The 17,809-nt window shown below is 47.7% G+C and overlaps 1 protein-coding gene across 5 annotated transcripts in view; it reads right to left on the bottom strand.

Annotated features, from left to right (window-relative positions):
* Window positions 1-17,319, bottom strand: part of CHST11 (carbohydrate sulfotransferase 11) — a 270,817-nt gene extending 253,498 nt beyond the window's left edge. For 2 of the 5 annotated variants that reach the window (XM_088837159.1, XM_055394669.2), the window contains exon 1: window positions 17,186-17,319. In XM_088837159.1, the coding sequence (XP_088693285.1) occupies window positions 17,186-17,288 (103 nt within the window). In that variant the 5' untranslated portion in view covers window positions 17,289-17,319. Of the gene's footprint in view, window positions 1-9,908; window positions 13,302-17,170 lie in introns of those variants that run through there. The other 3 variants (XM_055394667.2, XM_055394668.2, XM_088837160.1) reach the window with 2 other exon arrangements.
* Between the last annotated feature and the right edge of the window lie 490 nt (window positions 17,320-17,809).

The following is a 17,809-nucleotide window of genomic DNA, read 5'->3' as shown; positions in this document are numbered from 1 at the left end:
TGCCGCAGTCCATGGGGTCGCAAAGAGTCGGACACGACTGAGCAACTGAACTGAACTGAAAAAAGGGGAAGGGGAAAAAAAAGGAGAGAGAGAGAGATTGAAAAGTAAACAAAAAAACTACAATCCGTTGCACAGAAAGTTGTCCAACACTTCTGAGCTGTGTTCTCCAGCAAGGTAGCCCCTGAGCCACATGCAGTTACGGGGCACTTGAAATGTGGCAAGTCTGAATTACGATGTGCTTAAATGTAAACTATACACTGAATTTCTGAAGATTTAGTATAAAAAAATAAACTCAAAATATCTCAATAATTGTTCATATCTATTGCCTCTTGGGACTGGCAATCCAATGGTTAAGGTTCTGCACTTCCAATGCAGGGGGTGAGGGTTTGATCCCTGGTAGGGGAAACTACAGAGAAAGCAATGGCACCCCACTACAGTACTCTTGCCTGGAAAATCCCACGGAAGGAGGAGCCTGGTAGGCTGAAGTTCACGGGGTCACTAAGAGTCGGATACGACTGAGCGACTTCACTTTCACTTTTCACTTTCATGCATTGGATAAGGAAATGGCAACCCACTCCAGTGTTCTTGCCTGGAGAATCACAGGGACGGGGGAGCATGGTGGGCTGCTGTCTATGGGGTCGCACAGAGTCGGACACGACTACAGCGACTTAGCAGCAGCAGCAGCAGGGGAAACTAAGATCCCACATGCCCTGTGACATGGCCAAAAAAAAAAAAAAGTATTGCCTCTTAAAATGATACTACTGTAGATATTAATTTCACCTGTTGGTTTATACCTTTTTAATGCGGCTACTAGAAAGCAATCCCTATCAAGCTACCAACAATATTTTTCACAGAACTAGAACAAATAATCTCACAATTTGTATGGAAATACAAAAAACCTCGAATAGCCAAAGCAATCTTGAGGAAGAAGAATGGAACTGGGGGAATTAACCTGCCGGACTTCAGGCTCTATTACAAAGCCACAGTCATCAAGACAGTATGGTACTGGCATAAAGACAGAAATATAGATCAATGGAACAAAATAGAAAGCCCAGAGATAAACCCACGCTCCTATGGACACCTTATCTTCGACAAAGGAGGCAAGAATATAAAATGGAGAAAAGACAGTCTCTTTAACAAGTGGTGCTGGGAAAACTGGTCAGCCACTTGTAAAAGAATGAAACTAGAACACTTCCTAACACCATACACCAAAATAAACTCAAAATGGATTAAAGATCTAAATGTAAGACCAGAAACTATAAAACTCCTAGAGGAGAACGTAGGCAAAACACTCTCCGACATAAATCACAGCAGGATCCTCCAAGACCCACCTCCCAGAATATTGGAAATAAAAGCAAAAATAAACAAATGGGACCTAATTAAAATCAAAAGCTTCTGCACAGCAAAGGAAACTCTAAGCAAGGTGAGAAGACAGCCTTCAGAATGGGAGAAAATAATAGCAAATGAAGCAACTGATAAAGGATTAATCTCCAAATTATACAAGCAGCTCCTGCAGCTTAATTCCAGAAAACTAAGTGACCCAATCAAAAAATGGGCCAAAGAACTAAACAGACATTTCTCCAAAGAAGACATAAAGATGGCTAATAAACACATGAAAAAATGCTCAACATCCCTCATCATCAGAGAAATGCAAATCAAAACCACAATGAGATACCATTTCACACCAGTCAGAATGGCTGCTATCCAAAAGTCTACATGCATTAAGTGCTGGAGAGGGTGTGGAGAGAAGGGAACCCTCTTACCCTGTTGGTGGGAATGCAAACTAGTACAGCCACTATGGAGAACAGTGTGGAGATTCCTCAGAAAACTGGAAATAGAACTGCCATATGATCCAGCGATCGCACTCCTGGGCATACACACCGAGGAAACCAGAATTGAAAGAGACACATGTACTCCAATGTTCATTGCAGCACTGTTTATAATAGCCAGGACATGGAAGCAACCTAGATGTCCATCTGCAGATGAATGGATAAGAAAGCTTTGGTACATATACACAATGGAGTATTTCTCAGCCATCAAAAAGAATGCATTTGAATCAGTTTTAATGAGGTGGATGAAATTGGAGCCAATTATACAGAGTGAAGTAAGCCAGAAAGAAGAACATCAATACCGTATATTAACGCATATATATGGAATTTAGAAAAATGGTAACCTGAACCCTGTATAAGAGACTGCAAAAGAGACATAGGCATTTAGAACAGTCTTTGGGACTCTGTGGGAGAGGGTGAAGGTGGAATGATTGGGGAGAATGGAATTGTAGCATGTATATTATCATAAGTGACCAGTCCAGGTTCGACGCATAAATTTTCCTCTGTTCATTTCTTTGCATTTTTGCTTTTTTAATAAAATTCTTTTTTAGAAATAAAAAAAAATAAATAAATAAATAAAAAAGAAAAAAAAAATGATACTACTGTAGATATTAATTTCACCTGTTGGTTTATACCTTTTTAATGCGGCTACTAGAAAGTTTAGAGTGCCATGCGCAGCTGGGGCATCCCTGGTGGCTCAGTAGTAAAGAATCTGTCTGCAATGCAGGAGTCGCAGGAAATGCAGGTTTGATCCCTAGGCCAGGAAGATCCCCTGGAGGAGGGAATGGCAACCCACTCCAGTATTCACGCCTGGAGAAGCCCATGGACAGAGGAGCCTGGCGGGCTACAGTCCATGGGGTCACGAAGAATCAGACACAACTGAAGTAACTCAGCACACACACACTGTTGACAGCATCTTCTCTTGGGTGGCACTGCCCCAGCAGGGCACCCAGAGCTGGATCTGCAGACCCCGTCCTGACACACACTGCTTACAGCGCTATACAGCGCTATCTTAGAAAGATGCTCACTTTTTTTGTTGCGTCTGCATTTAGCCCTGGTGTGAAATGAATTGCTCTTTGCTCTCTTACATGCAGCTCACCGCAGAATCATTCTTTACCATCTGAGCCACCAGGAAGCTCAGGGAAGAATGTACTCGTTCTTTCCTTTAAAAAAAAACAAATTTATTCTTTATTTGGCTGCACCAAGTCTTAGCTGTGGCATGTGGGATCTAGTTCCCTGACCAGGGATCGAACATGAGTCCCCTGCATTGGGAGGTCAGAGTCTTAGCCACCAGACCACCAGGGAAGTCCCAATGTACTCATTCTTTCACTCAATATTTCTTGACTGCTGCCATGGTCTATACGTTTCTGTCCCCCCTAAAATTCATATGCTGAAAACCTAATGCCCAAAGTGGTAACATCAGGAGGCAGGGCCATCAGGAGGCAATTAGGACATGAGGGCAGAGCTCTCATGAATGGGACGAGTGCCCTTGAAAGAGAGGCCCCAGAGAGGTCCCTCAGCCTTTCTACCTGGTGGAGATACAATGAGAAGTCAAGCATCTGTCCTTTATAACCCACCCAGTCAGTGGGGCTTTGTTGCAGCAGTTCAAACAAGGAAAGTCACTACTATCACCAGAACTGGCCTGCTCCTGACAAGCCAGTGCACCAGCCCACATCATAACAGAACTGCAGAGCACCACGGGGCATGTCCCCTTCCTCTGTCCCCTTGGTTTCGCACAGGAGGTAACATATAAACTGGACTTTTACCTTAAGACAAATCCAAGCTGAAGAGAGGTGAGTGTCACCCAAACACAGGTGATAGCACGGGCCCCGAGAGGGGATGAGCTCACCCAGGCTAGAGTGTACGGTAAGAAGAGAAGGCACTACCACTCATGTCCCACACAAAGCCCACAGCTGCGCTGAAGGCCCTCATAAAATAATGACCTCTTGACCTCATTAGCTAAAACCAAGCACATGAAGGTGGGATACGCCAGTGAGATGAAGAGTACAGCCTCTGGTGTCAGACCTGAGCAGGAATCCTGTTCCGACTTCTCAGCTCTGTGACCTCAGGCAAGCTCCTCAGCCTCCCAAAGCCTCAGTTTCCTCATCTGTACAATGGGATTGGTAAATGCCCACCTCACCAGGCTGTGGCCAAGAGTCAATGTGATTATCTAAGTATAGCAGCTGGCAGGCTGTCTGATACACAGTATCACTAACTGATCATCTCATTACTGCTATTTTCAGTAAAATACCAGAAAAATAGGGAATCTAAGTAAGGATTTCCTAGCTACTGATATTCTGGGCTAGAGTATTCATTGTAGGAGGCTGTCCCGTGTATTGTAGGATGTTTACCAGCATCCCTGACCTCTGTTCATTAGAGGCCAGTAGGACCCACCTGCCCAGTTGTGACAACCAAACTGTCTCCAGACACTGACAAAGGTCCCCTGCCATGTGGAAGAGAAGGGAGCAAAATTGTCACCCGTTGAGAACCCCTGCTCTAAATCAATTAGATGAGGTAGAAAGTTTATCCAGAGGACCACATGCTTAAAGATACTTTTTCAACTTGGACCCCGACCCTCACCCCATATAAGGAACCCCTTGCCCCAACCGTGGAGAGTAAGCAAGCAAGGGGACTTGTTTGTTCCTGGTTTCCAAGTGCTGCAACAGGGGCACCAATAAAGCCTTGCCTGAAAAAAAAAAGAACTCCAAGCACTGACAGACTTTTCTATCCTCTGTTAAGTATCAAGCCTAGTAGGGACTGTCTGAGGGGCTAGAGGTGGAGCAGAAGAGCATCAGATAGGTCCTTGGTCTCAGGCAGAAGAACCCTGTGTGTGTGTGTGCATGCATCGACTCTTTGCAGCCCCATGGACCACACCCTGCCAGGCTCCTCTGTCCATGGGATTTTCCAGGCAAGAATACTGGAGTAGGTATTCTTCCTTCTCCAGGGGATCTTCATGACCCAAGGATCAAACCCAAGTCTCCTACATTGGCAGGTGCATTCTTTACCACTGAGCCATCTAGGCATCCTAAAGAACCCAGGGACTCACCCAACTCAGAATCACAGTCTTTCGACTGCATCTCAGTACCTGCTCTGGTGACGGTGGGCAGAAATGGGCCTCTGACCGTGCTCTGAGTGCCAGCCTGCCAAGGAGGCTCCACCCCTTCAGAAAAGAGTTGGGAGGACTGGCCCCTGTACGAGAAGAACCCAGAAAGTCCTCCTGTGCACACCTCGGGCTCCAATGTGGAGACGAAGGATAATCAGTTCTGTCCCGTGTGACGCGCCCTGACATTCCACAACGTCTCCTCTTCCGAAATGACTTCCATCCTCCTCAGACTTCAGCTGCAGAAACGGCACTGACGGGTGGCCTGTGCTGTATTTTTCAAGTGCCACTTTTTTAAAGTTTCTGGGAACCTGAGAGGTAAGTGTGTGCATAATTGAGGGGGGGAGCTATGGTCTCTGCATTTGGTGTGAAACCACAAAGCTGATTTTTTACCAGATAAACTCAGCTTTTGCAAAACTCTCTAAGCTCCATAGAGGCAGTGCTAAGTGTTGGCCTTAGCAGGGGAGGTGTGACAGCACAGCAGATGGAGGGTCAGGACATCCAGAAAGATGGTGTCACTGGGCCCGAAAAGCAGGGCCCTTTCGGCAAACCTTACAGGGCAGGTCACACCTACGGAACAGATAAACATTTGCTCTGGATTCCAGCAGGATGCAATACAAGAGCACTGTCGTCAACATGAAGAGTAAAATCTTAGACTGAGGATCCACAGTGTACCTATTTTAAAAATAGATGTACACTGTTTTTGCACCCATCTTCACTGTGTTTTCACATCTCATTTCTCATTTAATCTTCCCCACTACCAAGGAAAAGAAGTAATATTACTACCTTCCCTTGGCAAATGAGGAGACCAAATCTCTGAGTTGGTGACTTGTAATAAATCAATTATTAAGCCCCTACAATGTGCCGGGCACTTTCCCAAGTCATTGAGTGTGGCCAGGTACTATGCCAGACACCAGTGGGGCGTGGAGAGTCTTGAGGGATTTCTCCAAAAGAAGAGTTGTTGGCCCATGGCTAGGATGACGATCTGATGGGAGGAAAGATCCCACCCCATGGGGAATGTCTAGCATCCTTGGCTCTACCTGAGAAACTGATGTCCTCAATCTTTGGGAGAAATAAGCACATCATGACACATTTCCAAATATGGGGGCCAGGGAGAGTCCCCAACTGAGAGCCCCAACTAGACACTCAGAGAAAGAGTCCGACAGCCATGGTTTAACTCTAGAGTTTTCAGTTCCTGTATGACCTCAGACAAGCCACATTCCCTCTGGCCTAGTCTCCTGAGTGCTGCTGTGTTAAGTCACTTCAGTCGTGCCAGACTCTCTGCAAGCCTATGGACTGTATCCGGCCAGGTTCCTCTATCTATGAGATTCTCCAGCAAGAATACTGGACTGGATTGCCATGCCCTCCTCCCCTCCAGGGGATCTTCCCAACCCAGGGATCAAACCCACATCTCTTGTGTCTCCTGCATTGGCAGGTGGGTTCTTTACCACTAGCGCCACCTGGCAAGTCCACCCTACTCTCCTACCCTCCTTGTAAAATGGTGATTTCAAGAGACGAACCCTGTAAGATCCCTATAAGGAATATGTAAGACATATTAAACACATGACCTATGTCAGCCTCCAGGAAATAATACCCAATAAATAGCTGTATTTCTTTGTCAACACACCCCCTTGAACCCTCACCTCCTTTGATCCTAAAGCCCTCTTCTCAGGGAACCTTTCCTGATCACTCTATTTAGAAGTGATCACTCACTGCTTCCACTTCACATCTTCCTTCCTGGCTTTATTTTTTTTTCTATGCAGCACTTGTCACCATCCAACAGACTCAATGGTTCTAACATGCATTTGTTTATATTACGTCTCCCCCCTCAACTCTTGTCCACTTGGGTCCCTGCTGTATCTCCAGCACCCAGCACAGAGTCTAACTCTCAACAGCAGTCAACCAAACCATCCTGAGTGATGTCGAACGGACACAGTAGACAGTCAGAGCCTGAACGCTGATCCTGGGCTGCAAATCCTGTGCTTTTTTTTTTCACCATAGTGAATGACCATGAACAACGGCACTGAAGGTAAGACATGTCAACCGTTAAGAAATGTAAAGTGTTACAACACTGCCTTAGAGGGGCCTTTGTGTTTTCCCTCCTCTGGGATTCTTTGAAATGAGCAGTTTCTAACAGAAACCCAACTACCAGCCTGTTGAATTGGTGTTGCCTTTGTGGGTTTTTTTCACAAGGCCTTTGAGATAACCACTTAAGCCGGAGATTGATATGGATTTCAACACTTACATTGCTGGGCTTGAAACAGTCGCTCGGTCATGTCCAGCTCTTTGCAACCTCATGGACTATTAGCCCGCCAGGCTCCCCTGTCCATAGAATTCTCCAGGCAAGAATACTGCAGTGGGTTGCCATTTCCTCCTCCAGGGGATCTCCCCGATTCAGGGATTGAACCTGGGTCTCCTGCACTGCAGGTGGATTCTTTACCGTCTGAGCTACCAGGAAAGCCCTCTTTCTTTCTATCCATACCTATCTGAGTGAGACCTGAGCTCCAGTGATACTGGAAATATCAGTCCTAGCCACACAATATGTCTAAAGCCAAACTCTGACTCACCACTGTCAGGACTGTCTTTAGTACTAAGCAGCACTGACTGTGTGTATGGGCTTAGTCACTCGGTTATGCTTGACTCCGTGACCCCATGGACTGTAGTCAGCCAGGCTCCTCCGTTCATGGGATTCTCCAGGCAAGTATACCGGAGCAGGTTGTCATATCCTACTCCAGGGGATCTTCCCAACTCAAGAATCAAACCCATGTCTCCTGCGTCTCCTGCATGGGCACGTAGATTCTTTACCACTGAGCCACCTGGGTGGCAAACTATACTTTTACCCAAACTTGACTGTGGTGGGTCTGACAATCACCAACTACATTCAAGACCAGTCTCCACCTCAGGTTCCAAAGTCTAGCCGACACACTCCAACTATCACAAAGGGGCCTGGAAAGGAAACATCAGGCCTTCCATTTTCATTGAATTTAGAAAAAGAAATTTAATGTTAAAAATATGAATTAATGTAAAATACGAATTGGAACAAAAACCCTCATCTAACACGTCGTACCAAGTTAGGTGCATTTACGAAATTCAGGCATCCTGAGGAGGGAGACAGAGAGGGACCGAGGAAATCAGTCAACCCACTGCTCTCAGATCACCATTTACAACTGAATCCCAAGTAGATTTACAGATTACATCATCTACTTTCACTTAAACTAGTCCTCACAACGTGGAACAGAGGCTTAAAGAGATTCCAGTCAAGAAACTACAGCTTGGAGGGAATTCCCAGGTGGTCGAATGGATAGGTCTCAGCCCTTTCACTGCCAAAGCCTTGGTTGGGCTTTCCTGGTGGTTCAGTTGGTAAAGAAATCTGCCTGCAATGTGGGAGACCTGGGTTCTATCCCTGGATTGGGAAGACTGCCTGGAGGAAGGCATGGCAACCCACTCCAGTATTCTTGCCTGGAGAATCCCCATGGACAGAGGAGTCTGGCAGGCTACAGTCCATGGTGTCTCAAAGAGGCGGACATGACTAAGCACACACACACACAGAGGAACTAAGACCCCGCAAGCTGCAAAAATTAAAAATAAAAAAACACTGCAGCTTGGAGATAATATTCATAATGCATGCACATATTACGAACACAAAAAAATGCACAGAAGAAAATTCCTCTCTCTCCCTGAGTCTTGTATGCCATGTGCTGAGTGCTAAGTCACTTCAGTCCTGTCCGACTCTTTGTGACCCTGTGGACTGCAACCCTCCAGGCTCCTCTATCCATGAGATCCTCCAGGCAGGAGTACTAGAGTGGGGTGGCAGGCCCTCCTCCAGGGGATCTTCCCGACCCGGGGATCAAACCTGTGTCTCTTATGTCTCCTGCATTAGCAAGGGGGAACCTGGGCACCACTAGCACCACCTGGGAAGCCCCTTGTATGCAACATTACAAGGTAAAAAGGGTAAGAGAATCGGAGCTGACTGGGGGTTCACTAGCAGAATTTCCCAGATGGTAATGAACATGTGGGTTTACAATCACTATTGTTAGAAACAGAAACATCCTTATCCTACAAATTTAGATAATGGGAATAATATGAATACACTTACTATAAGCAAAATAGATGGGAGATGGCTGCTCACATATGTTTTACCAATAGGGAGTAGGATGTCTGCTCATCACCCATCCCTTCTAGAAAACCTTTCTATACAGTAAGGGCTGTTGATTTAAAAGCTAGGTTTCCCAGCCATCCTGGTTTTGAAGCTAAGGTTCTGAATGTGAGTTTGGCTCCCCTAGACAGAAACACAGATTTAGAAAGAGGCCATAGGTGAGAGGCCACCTCCCCGCCTTCCAGGTTGTCTTCAGCCTCCTGATGATGTGAGAATGATGAGGGGTTTTGGCAACACTCTCTGGGACCACTCTCTGGCTTGCTGGGTATTGAGAGGTGGCTGCAGGATCATCCCTATTCTGGAATCAGGATTTCTGATCCCAGGGCCCCAGTGTCATTAGTTTGTTCTTGGATTTGATAGTTCCAAAGATAGTGGGTCAGTTCTTTTGAGTAGCCAGGCCTGTACATGTTTGCTTCTATGTTTTTACATATGCTACTACTATTACCTGAGGCTAATTCCTGGAGGCCCAGCTGAGGGCCCTATGCTTCTATGTGTGTGCACGCTCAGACATGACTGAGCAATCCCATGGACTGTAGCCCACCAGGCTCCTCTGTCCATGGGATTGTTCCGTCAGGACTACTGGAGTGGGTTGCCATCTCCTCCTCCAGGGGATCTTCCCAACCCAGGGATCAAAGCTGCATCTCCTGCACTGGCAGGCGGATCCCTGACCACCAGCATCCCAACTTTTCTAAGGACCAGATTCCCTCCATTAAAGACCTTTCTGCTTAAAATACCTAGACCCCTTCCCAGTTCACACCCTGAAGCCTGGCTGAATCCTAGCAAGCCAGAAGCAAAGAGGTCTGAGAAACAAAGCAGGCCATACCAGAAGCTACTTGGTCACAGCAAGCCAACCTGCTCTTCCCTCTGGGCTTATGCATATCGGCGAGGTGGGCACAGGGACGGAAAAGGCATCTTTGCCAGTCACTTATTTACTCTTTAACTGTTTCCTAAGTACCTCTGGGCCAAGCTTAGAGGCTATAAAGAGGAACTTGGCAGAGGTTCCTCAAAAGAGGAACATGTACTGAATACAAGTAAACAAACAACTACCACACATTTCTGAAGAAGATTCTTGAGAGTCCCCTGGACAGCAAGGAACTCAAACTAGTCAATCCTAAAGGAAATCAACCCTGAATATTCACTGGAAGGACTGATGTTGAAGCTGAAGCGCCAATACTTTGGCCACCTGATGCAAAGAACCAACTTGCTGAAGAAGACCCTGATGCTGGGAAAGATTGAGAGCAGGAGGAGAAGGGGACGACAGAGGATAAGATGGTTGGATGGCATCACAGACTCAATGGACATGAGTTTGAGCAAACTCCGAGAGATAGTGAAGGACAGGGAAGCGTGGTGTGCTGCAGTCCACGGGGTCACAAAGAGTTGGATATGACTTGGTGACTAAACAACAACAGAAAAGGGAAATGACCAAGGCCATGGGAGTTCAGCAGCCCGAAGGAAAGCAAAATCCTCACTGGTGACGTTTTCCCCAAACAACGTCACGAAGTCTATTTCTCTGTGATCTTCCAGAGTTGAGCCCCACATTAAACAACTCACTTCCCCACATTCCTATTCTGACTCTTACCAACCTCATCAGTTAATCAGAAAGAGATACAAGCCCTGTGGCTCTGAAAATAGGTGCAAATTTCCCAGGTACAGCAGAAAAGACTGAAAGGCCTGCCAACCAGCAAAGCCTTTATAAAGCAGGTGATCAGGATTAAGCTGGAGCCTGAGTGCCATTTTTATCACCTTACTGAAATTCTGAGGTACACCACGGTGTACAGAAAGTACTTTCATGATTTACAGAGGTGGGTCCAAGGGCATCAACTATAAGAATCACTGTTACTTTATGTTCCACTAAGAAAATAAAGGCTATGCATTAAAGGCCAGCACAGCACTAAGATACCATCAGTTACAACAAGTCAAATGTAGAAAGGTGAAAAGAATGAGTGTCTTAGAATTGATAAAATATAGTAATTCACAGGAGCAAGCAGAGGGGGTATGTCCAACTAGGACCCGGGTCTTTCACTCCCAAATCATCGATCCATTCCTTCTCTATTTTTCTTGAGTGCCTCCAGAAGTCAGGGGCTGTTGATGGTTGGTTTCCATCTATGAATGCTTAGACATTTCAAGAATTTTCAAACACAAACTCAGTTAAAATTCCTGTCAAATTGGTTTTGTTTTGTTCTGATTTATACATTACTGCTTTAAAAAGTTGAAAAAGGGGGGTGGTCTAGTGTGGAGGTGAGGGGGAGGCAGAGGTTGATGGAGGAGACGTGGGATTTACACGGTAAACACTTCACCCAACTGCACTGTGGCTGCTCGATTATGAACACAAAAGTGCAAATAAGAGGCCTTGGGCTTGCCCACCCATTCCACAGCCCCTCCCCCAAGAGTCCTCAGCCCAAACTCTTCCAGAGCTGCCCATCCTGCTGCCAGTCAAGGCCAAGTACCACACAATCTCTCTGCACCTCCTGGTCTCAGCTGCTTCCTTCCTCTGCTCCAGACACTCAGAGCTGCCTGCCATGCGAGGCCCTGCCTCAGGGAACAGACTTGTGCTCTGCACCTGGAATATCCTATCTGGGACTGGGCTGACATGTGGCCAGCTCCTTCACTTCTTCCCATCTCTGCTCTCCAATGTCAACTCGTCAGCAACATCCTGTAATGATCTCTGTAGTAAACTGCAACCCTGGCCTCTCACATCCCTCATTCATATCGCTGGCTTTGTTCTTCTCTGTGTATGTGACTTCTGCACTTCCTTAAAGTCTGCCTATACCTCACTAGAAGGTAAGTTCCATGAGGGCAGAAATAATGTTTTATGGTATCTCCAGTGCCCAGAACAATACCCAGCACAGAGCAGAGGAGAGAAAGAGAGAAAGAAAGAGCAACTCTGATCTCAAATTCTGATGAATCACATCTGATGTAAGATGCATCAAATTACAAGTTCTAGGAATTTTTAATGGACAGGTCAGACTATTCAATGATCTCAGGGGAGGGACTGCCTCACTCTTCATTTGTGATAAAGATGGGGGTCTCAAAATTCAATAGAAGAAAAACAAAAAAGAGAAAATGAATACAGAAAACTACTTCTGGTTTTTTTTCAGAATCTGCCCTTAGCAGTGGCTGTGACTTTCATGAAAGTCTTTCCATTCACTGTCTCCAGATTAAGAAGAGCTTTGTCCTCTTGGTAGATTTAAGAAGGGAAAGGGCGGTGCCCACTTTAATTTCCTGTTTTTAAATGGTTGTCGCCGATACAGTTCATAAGCAAAATGACTTTTCATCCAGATAAATATAAACAGCAGCCCCTTATGCTGGCGGGTTGATTCTCCCACCCCTCGTCCATCAGAAACCCCAACCACTCTTCCTCTGGTGCCTGATCACCACTTTCATTTCAGAGGCAACAAAATGAGGACTCCTGGACAGCAGATCTAACTGTCGAAGGAAATTGCCTAAGTGTATCTGTCTCATCTTTGAGCAGCTATGAAACTCCCCATGGAGGTGCAAACATTTAAACCGCCAAGGGGAGACCAGATGCTGGAAACATCTTATCTTTCAGCTATTTGATGCAGTTTCCAGGATTTATAACAGTGTCATATTTGAGAACTTCCTGACTTCTTTTCAAAAGAAGTTTCAGATATATAAGAGAACAGCCCCTACAACATGGTCTAACTCCAAGTTCATTTCATGTATCAGCAAAAAGATTCTTTAAAATTAAATACGTGCAGAAAGAAAAAAAAAACACGATACCAGACTGGCACTCTGCAAAGTAGTGGGGATGGGAGGTTAGAGGTATAGGCAACCCTATAAATTTAAAAGTTTGTGGCTAAGTTTTCTGTTTTTCAACTTAATTACTGGTCACCATAATGACCATAATGATGCATTTGTCTAAAATACATATTATCTATCAAACAAAGTACAAAATCCAGGATAGGATCTCAATTATTTTTTTAATATATATATTCTATAATAGGAAAAAAGGACCCCTTGCCTCTGGGTGGTAGATTAATGGATGACTGCTTGTCTTCTGTACCTCCTAAATTTTCTAAAACGAGCACATATTACTTTTATAATTAGGTTAAAATTACAATGCAAATGTTTTACATCCAATCTAATCAAGTGAACTACAAAGGGGTAACCCAGGAAGCCTTTAAATAAAGGGTATAATCTTTCAATACATTCGACCAAAGCAAAGAAATCCCAGGCGACAGTGAAAGTAAACATAAAAAAAAAAAAAAAAAAAAACAGAGGAAGAGAAAGAGAGAAGAAAGGCTTTCTCCCCAGGCTTCTCTCCTATGAACAGGAGCTTTCAAACAAAACCACAACCCTACAGAGTAACACAAAAGGAAGGTTCAGGGGAGCCACCTTCACACACTCAGCACAAATGCAGCCTGGGGGCCGTGCAGCTCTGCCTAGTCCACCCCAGGACACAGCTCCATCAAAGGCCGGCTGTCTGGGGCAGTACCCGAGACAAGTCAATGTTCAGGAGGTGATCGCTGATGGACGCAAACCTGTGCAGAAAGCACAGGCATGGGGCTCCATTCTCACTGAGATCAGGAGCAGTTCACGCCCACAGAGGGTGTCTCTCCTGCAGATGGTTTCTACAGGTCAGTGGCTAAAAGAGACCAAGTTTCCCCCTACCCAAGACACCCAGCCTCACTGTCTCACACTTCGGGGCAGCAACTCTAGGCTAAGAGGAGTGTTCCGTCTGGGGTGTGATGAGCTTAAACCTGACCCATGATTTGAGGGATCTCAGAGACCAGGAGGATAGAGAAGTGTCCAGACCTAGTCTCCAGTGTCCCACACCCCCCTCAGGAGAGCCAGACTTACTGAAGAGGCATTCTTTGGCAAGGTTTGATACAACTTCCCAAAAACTGGAGAAGCACGTCTCCTAGAATCTAGCCACTTCATTCATTCATCCAGCAAATACTTTATTGAGAAACTACTATGGGCCGGGCACTATGCCAGACACTGGGATTAGAATAGGGCCTAAAACCCAGACCCTGCCCTAAGACTATTAACTTCGAGTGTCAAAGACCTAAAGAAAACTGCCTGTACTGACAAGGAGCCCACTTCTGCTGAACCCAACAACCAAATTAAAGATCAATTACTCAAGTTGATGTATTAGAAAAGTACAGACAATGAACCCCAGATTAGAATCAGAGGAACAGCCAGCCGGCCCCTCGCCAGCTTGATTCTGTTTATTCTTTCCCTTCCTCCTCACACACTCCAGGTATTCTCTAGCCATCAATGAAGCCAGGGATCCATTTCTTTTTAGAATACTACATTTTTATTTCAGATAGGAATAGAAATAGCCTCTCTGCCAGAGGGCTCCTAATTTTTAGCAACACAATCTGTGCCATGCTGTGGTCCCTTCTGCCTCTCCCAGGGTGATCTGGAGAAATGGAAACTGCAATGCCAGGCTAAAAGATCAGCTGTCACAACCCGAAATCCTTCAGAGAAGCAAAGAGCAGCTAACTTTTAAGGAAATTCCAAGCAGCAGGAAAAAGAGATAGCATCGGTTGTCATCAAGAGCATAGTTTAATAAAATGTGTGTGTGGAGGTGGGGGTGTGGGGTGTAAATGTTTAATATTAATTTCAAAGTATATTTTTATGTCCCGGATCATAATAAACTATTGGCATGGAGTTTTCATGCAACAGTGAAACCATTATATATAATTCAAAATAGGGAAGACCTTTCAGTTGAATGTAGACCAATAAAGTTCTACATTCAACAGAATGTATTGAAAGTAGTCTTTGCTATAGACTGGCAGAAAATAACAGACAAGCATACTCATATGCCATTTGGGGGTTAGAAGTGGGACCAGTAAGGGAAGCCAAAGTTGAGAGCAGAGGGTCAAGGATGGCAAATCCTTATCTGGAAAGCCTTGGCAAAGCTTCTGTCCCTGGTACCAAAAAGCCAGACTGAAAGCAGCTAACACCACTTTCAAGCCAACTTAATATTCCAACTAGGGCTGGAAATTTTCACAAAGTGTCAGTTACAAGGTGGAAATTTCTTCCGGTATCCCTGGCTAGAAAGTTATTTCCTAAATCTCATACAGGGTAAGAGAAACATAGGATGCTTGAAAATCATGGGCAGCAATAGTCTTACAGGTTAGTATCTCCCTGGACAACAAACAGGTACAGAGAAGTTACAGCACATTCCTGCCAGAAACTAATACACCTCACTGTTCCAGGCATTTCCGCAGAGAACTACCGGGCACATTCGGTCCAGGCAAAACCTAAGTGGCCTAAACACATCTGTACTGTCTAGACCAAATCATTCAGCTCTTTGTTTGAGCTGTTGGGCCCCCAGTGTATTTGCACACCACCCAGTCCCCCAGTCCTCCGGGCGGAGCCTGGCCCAGGACACAGCAGTCTGTCTGGTCCTGCCCATTGCAACCACTGCCTGGCTGCCGGCAGGCAAGCCAGGTCCATTTTTAAATTCCCTAAGAAGTTTCACAACCACTGGTTTGGGTGAGGAGACAAACACCGCTGCAGTTTGCTGACATGAAACTAAAAATACCCAGTTGCAAACAAAAGCCACCCTTTACCAGGCTGGCTCCGACGTCCTGAGGTTACATGTGGTAGTGTCAGGCCACACCAGACTGAGACCTTATTCTTGGCCAAGGGGCCGCCTTAACAACTCCTCCAGGCCCAGCCAGGCAGAGGGGCCGTTCTGTCAGAGCTGTCAAGGAATCCCAAAGTTTGATGGAAAGAACAGCTTTGGTCCTGTGCCACCTCCCAGTGCGGGCAAGATGAATTCGGTGCTGCCTCTGGGTCAGATACACACTGAAAGCAGAACATAACCCTATAGCCCTGGAAGGAAAAGAGCTTCCAGCTCCCTCCTTGCAATTATAAAAGCAAGTTATTGCCATGACTATACTGAGAAAGGCAACTGGGAGGCGTGATTGGTAGATATGGGAGCCCATGTGGTCCAGACGGGGCCTGCTGGGGGCCAGGGCATGGAAGATCACGACTCCACGGCGAGATGCCCGTTTCCCCGGAAGCTTCTTGGCAAGGTTTTACCTGTTGGGCTTCCGAGTGGAGCTGCGATCCGGGGGCCACCACGCTCGAGGAAGCCCGTCCCTCCCAAACTTTCCTTCCCGCCCCTCGGAAGGGGCAGCCTCGTCCCTCTCCTAGTCCAGATTGCAGGTGTGGAACTTGTCTAAGCCACCCGGGGCTGCGGGGAGGCGCTGGGTGGGTGTGGGGGCGGGTTTCCTTCCCACACGGCCGGTCGGGAGCCGGGGGATTCCGGACGCTCAGAACCCAGAAGCTGGGGGCGGGGTGTGTGTCGGGACGGGGGAGGGGGGTGCAACTGACGGTCAGACCAAAGTTTCCTCCCAAACTAAAGCGGCGCGATCCCGGGGCTTTAGCACCCCCCAGCACAGGGTCGCGAGCCGCTCTGTGAGGGAGGGAGCAGGCCCCGAGGCACCAGCCGCAAGGTCAATGAGGAGCCGAACCCCGGGGGTCAAACAGCAGGCGCCGGGACCCAACCCCAGCTGGTGCAGGGGGCAGTGTTGGGCACCCCCAATCTCTCCCTCCACCTGCTCGGCGCGACGCCGAAACCCGCACACGTGGGAGCCGAGCCTCAGGCTCCCAAGCTCGCGGCCAGACGGGCAACCTCGCCCGGCGCTCACCCTTCGTCCCCGGCCCCCCCACCAGGAAGAGGCAGCTCTCTGGGGAGCGGGGTGACTGGCTCCCGGCGCCTCCTTCATCCTCAGACCTCGGCAGAAGCGGGGAGGGAGTTTCGTTCTCTTCAAACTGATCCTCCACCCCCAGGAGCTTCCCACAACCTCTACCTTGCTCTGCTACCTCGCAGACAGACAAGAGACACAAAGAAAAAAAAAAATCTACCGCCCCTCTGGTCCCATCCTCCAGCCTGGAGTTGAAAGGAAGAAGAGGAAGGAGTATATCTTTTCTCCCCAGCCCGACTCTGGGATCCGGGCAGAGCCGGTCAGCAAGGAACCCCGAGGTGGCCCAGAGAGAAGAGGTAAGGGTTGGAAGAGTCAGAAACCAGCCACGGTGAGCGAGGGAGCGAGAGCACGAGAAAGAAGAAAATATCCAACAAAACCACGCTAACGCGCCCCCTACCTGGGTGCAACATACTTTGGAAATAGAAGATGACCAGGATAAAGGATCCCAAGCAAGTGGCCAGCACCATCCGGCAAATTCTGTTCATCCTCATCACTTCCAGCAGCGCCGGCTTCATGGCTTTGTCCTGGCTGCGGGAACCCGGGTGTCCGGGAGGCGCTCCCGGAGCGCAGGAGCGGGGACCCCGCGGCGCGGAGCGGAGCCCGGGAGGCGCAGGACAGGGCTGGGGAAGGATCGCTGGGAGGACAGGGGTTGGCTTCGCGGCCGCTCTCGGAGCCCCCAGCCCCGGGCAGGGGTGTGGAAGGCGCCGGAGTTGCTCTGGAAGTGCGGAGATGCGTGGACCCGCCGGCTGCGCGCTCTTGCTCCTCCCGCGGCTCCTCCTCGCCTCCCCGCCGCCGCCGCCTCCGCTCCCGCCGGCGGCCGCCGCTGCCTCCTCGCGGGCCGGGCGACTGGGGTGCGAGCGGTGATGCTGATGGTGGTGCCGCCGCAGCTGCCGCTGCGCCGGCCGCTGTGGCTGTCGGACCGGCCCCCTCCCTCCTCTCCAAAGGCTACTTCATTGCGCTCCAGTGATCTATATATTCCGGGGCTGGGTTTTACCAAATGCAACTCGCAGCCCCCGGCGAGGGGAGGGCGCCTGCG

Source organism: Moschus berezovskii, chromosome 6 (assembly GCF_049115385.1).
Source record: "Moschus berezovskii isolate FMDL1 chromosome 6, NW_MosBer_1.0, whole genome shotgun sequence".
In the NCBI taxonomy this organism is placed as follows: Eukaryota; Metazoa; Chordata; class Mammalia; order Artiodactyla; family Moschidae; genus Moschus; species Moschus berezovskii.
The sequence above is the reverse complement of the archived record's forward strand: the minus strand, read 5'-3'. Positions and strand labels throughout refer to the sequence as shown.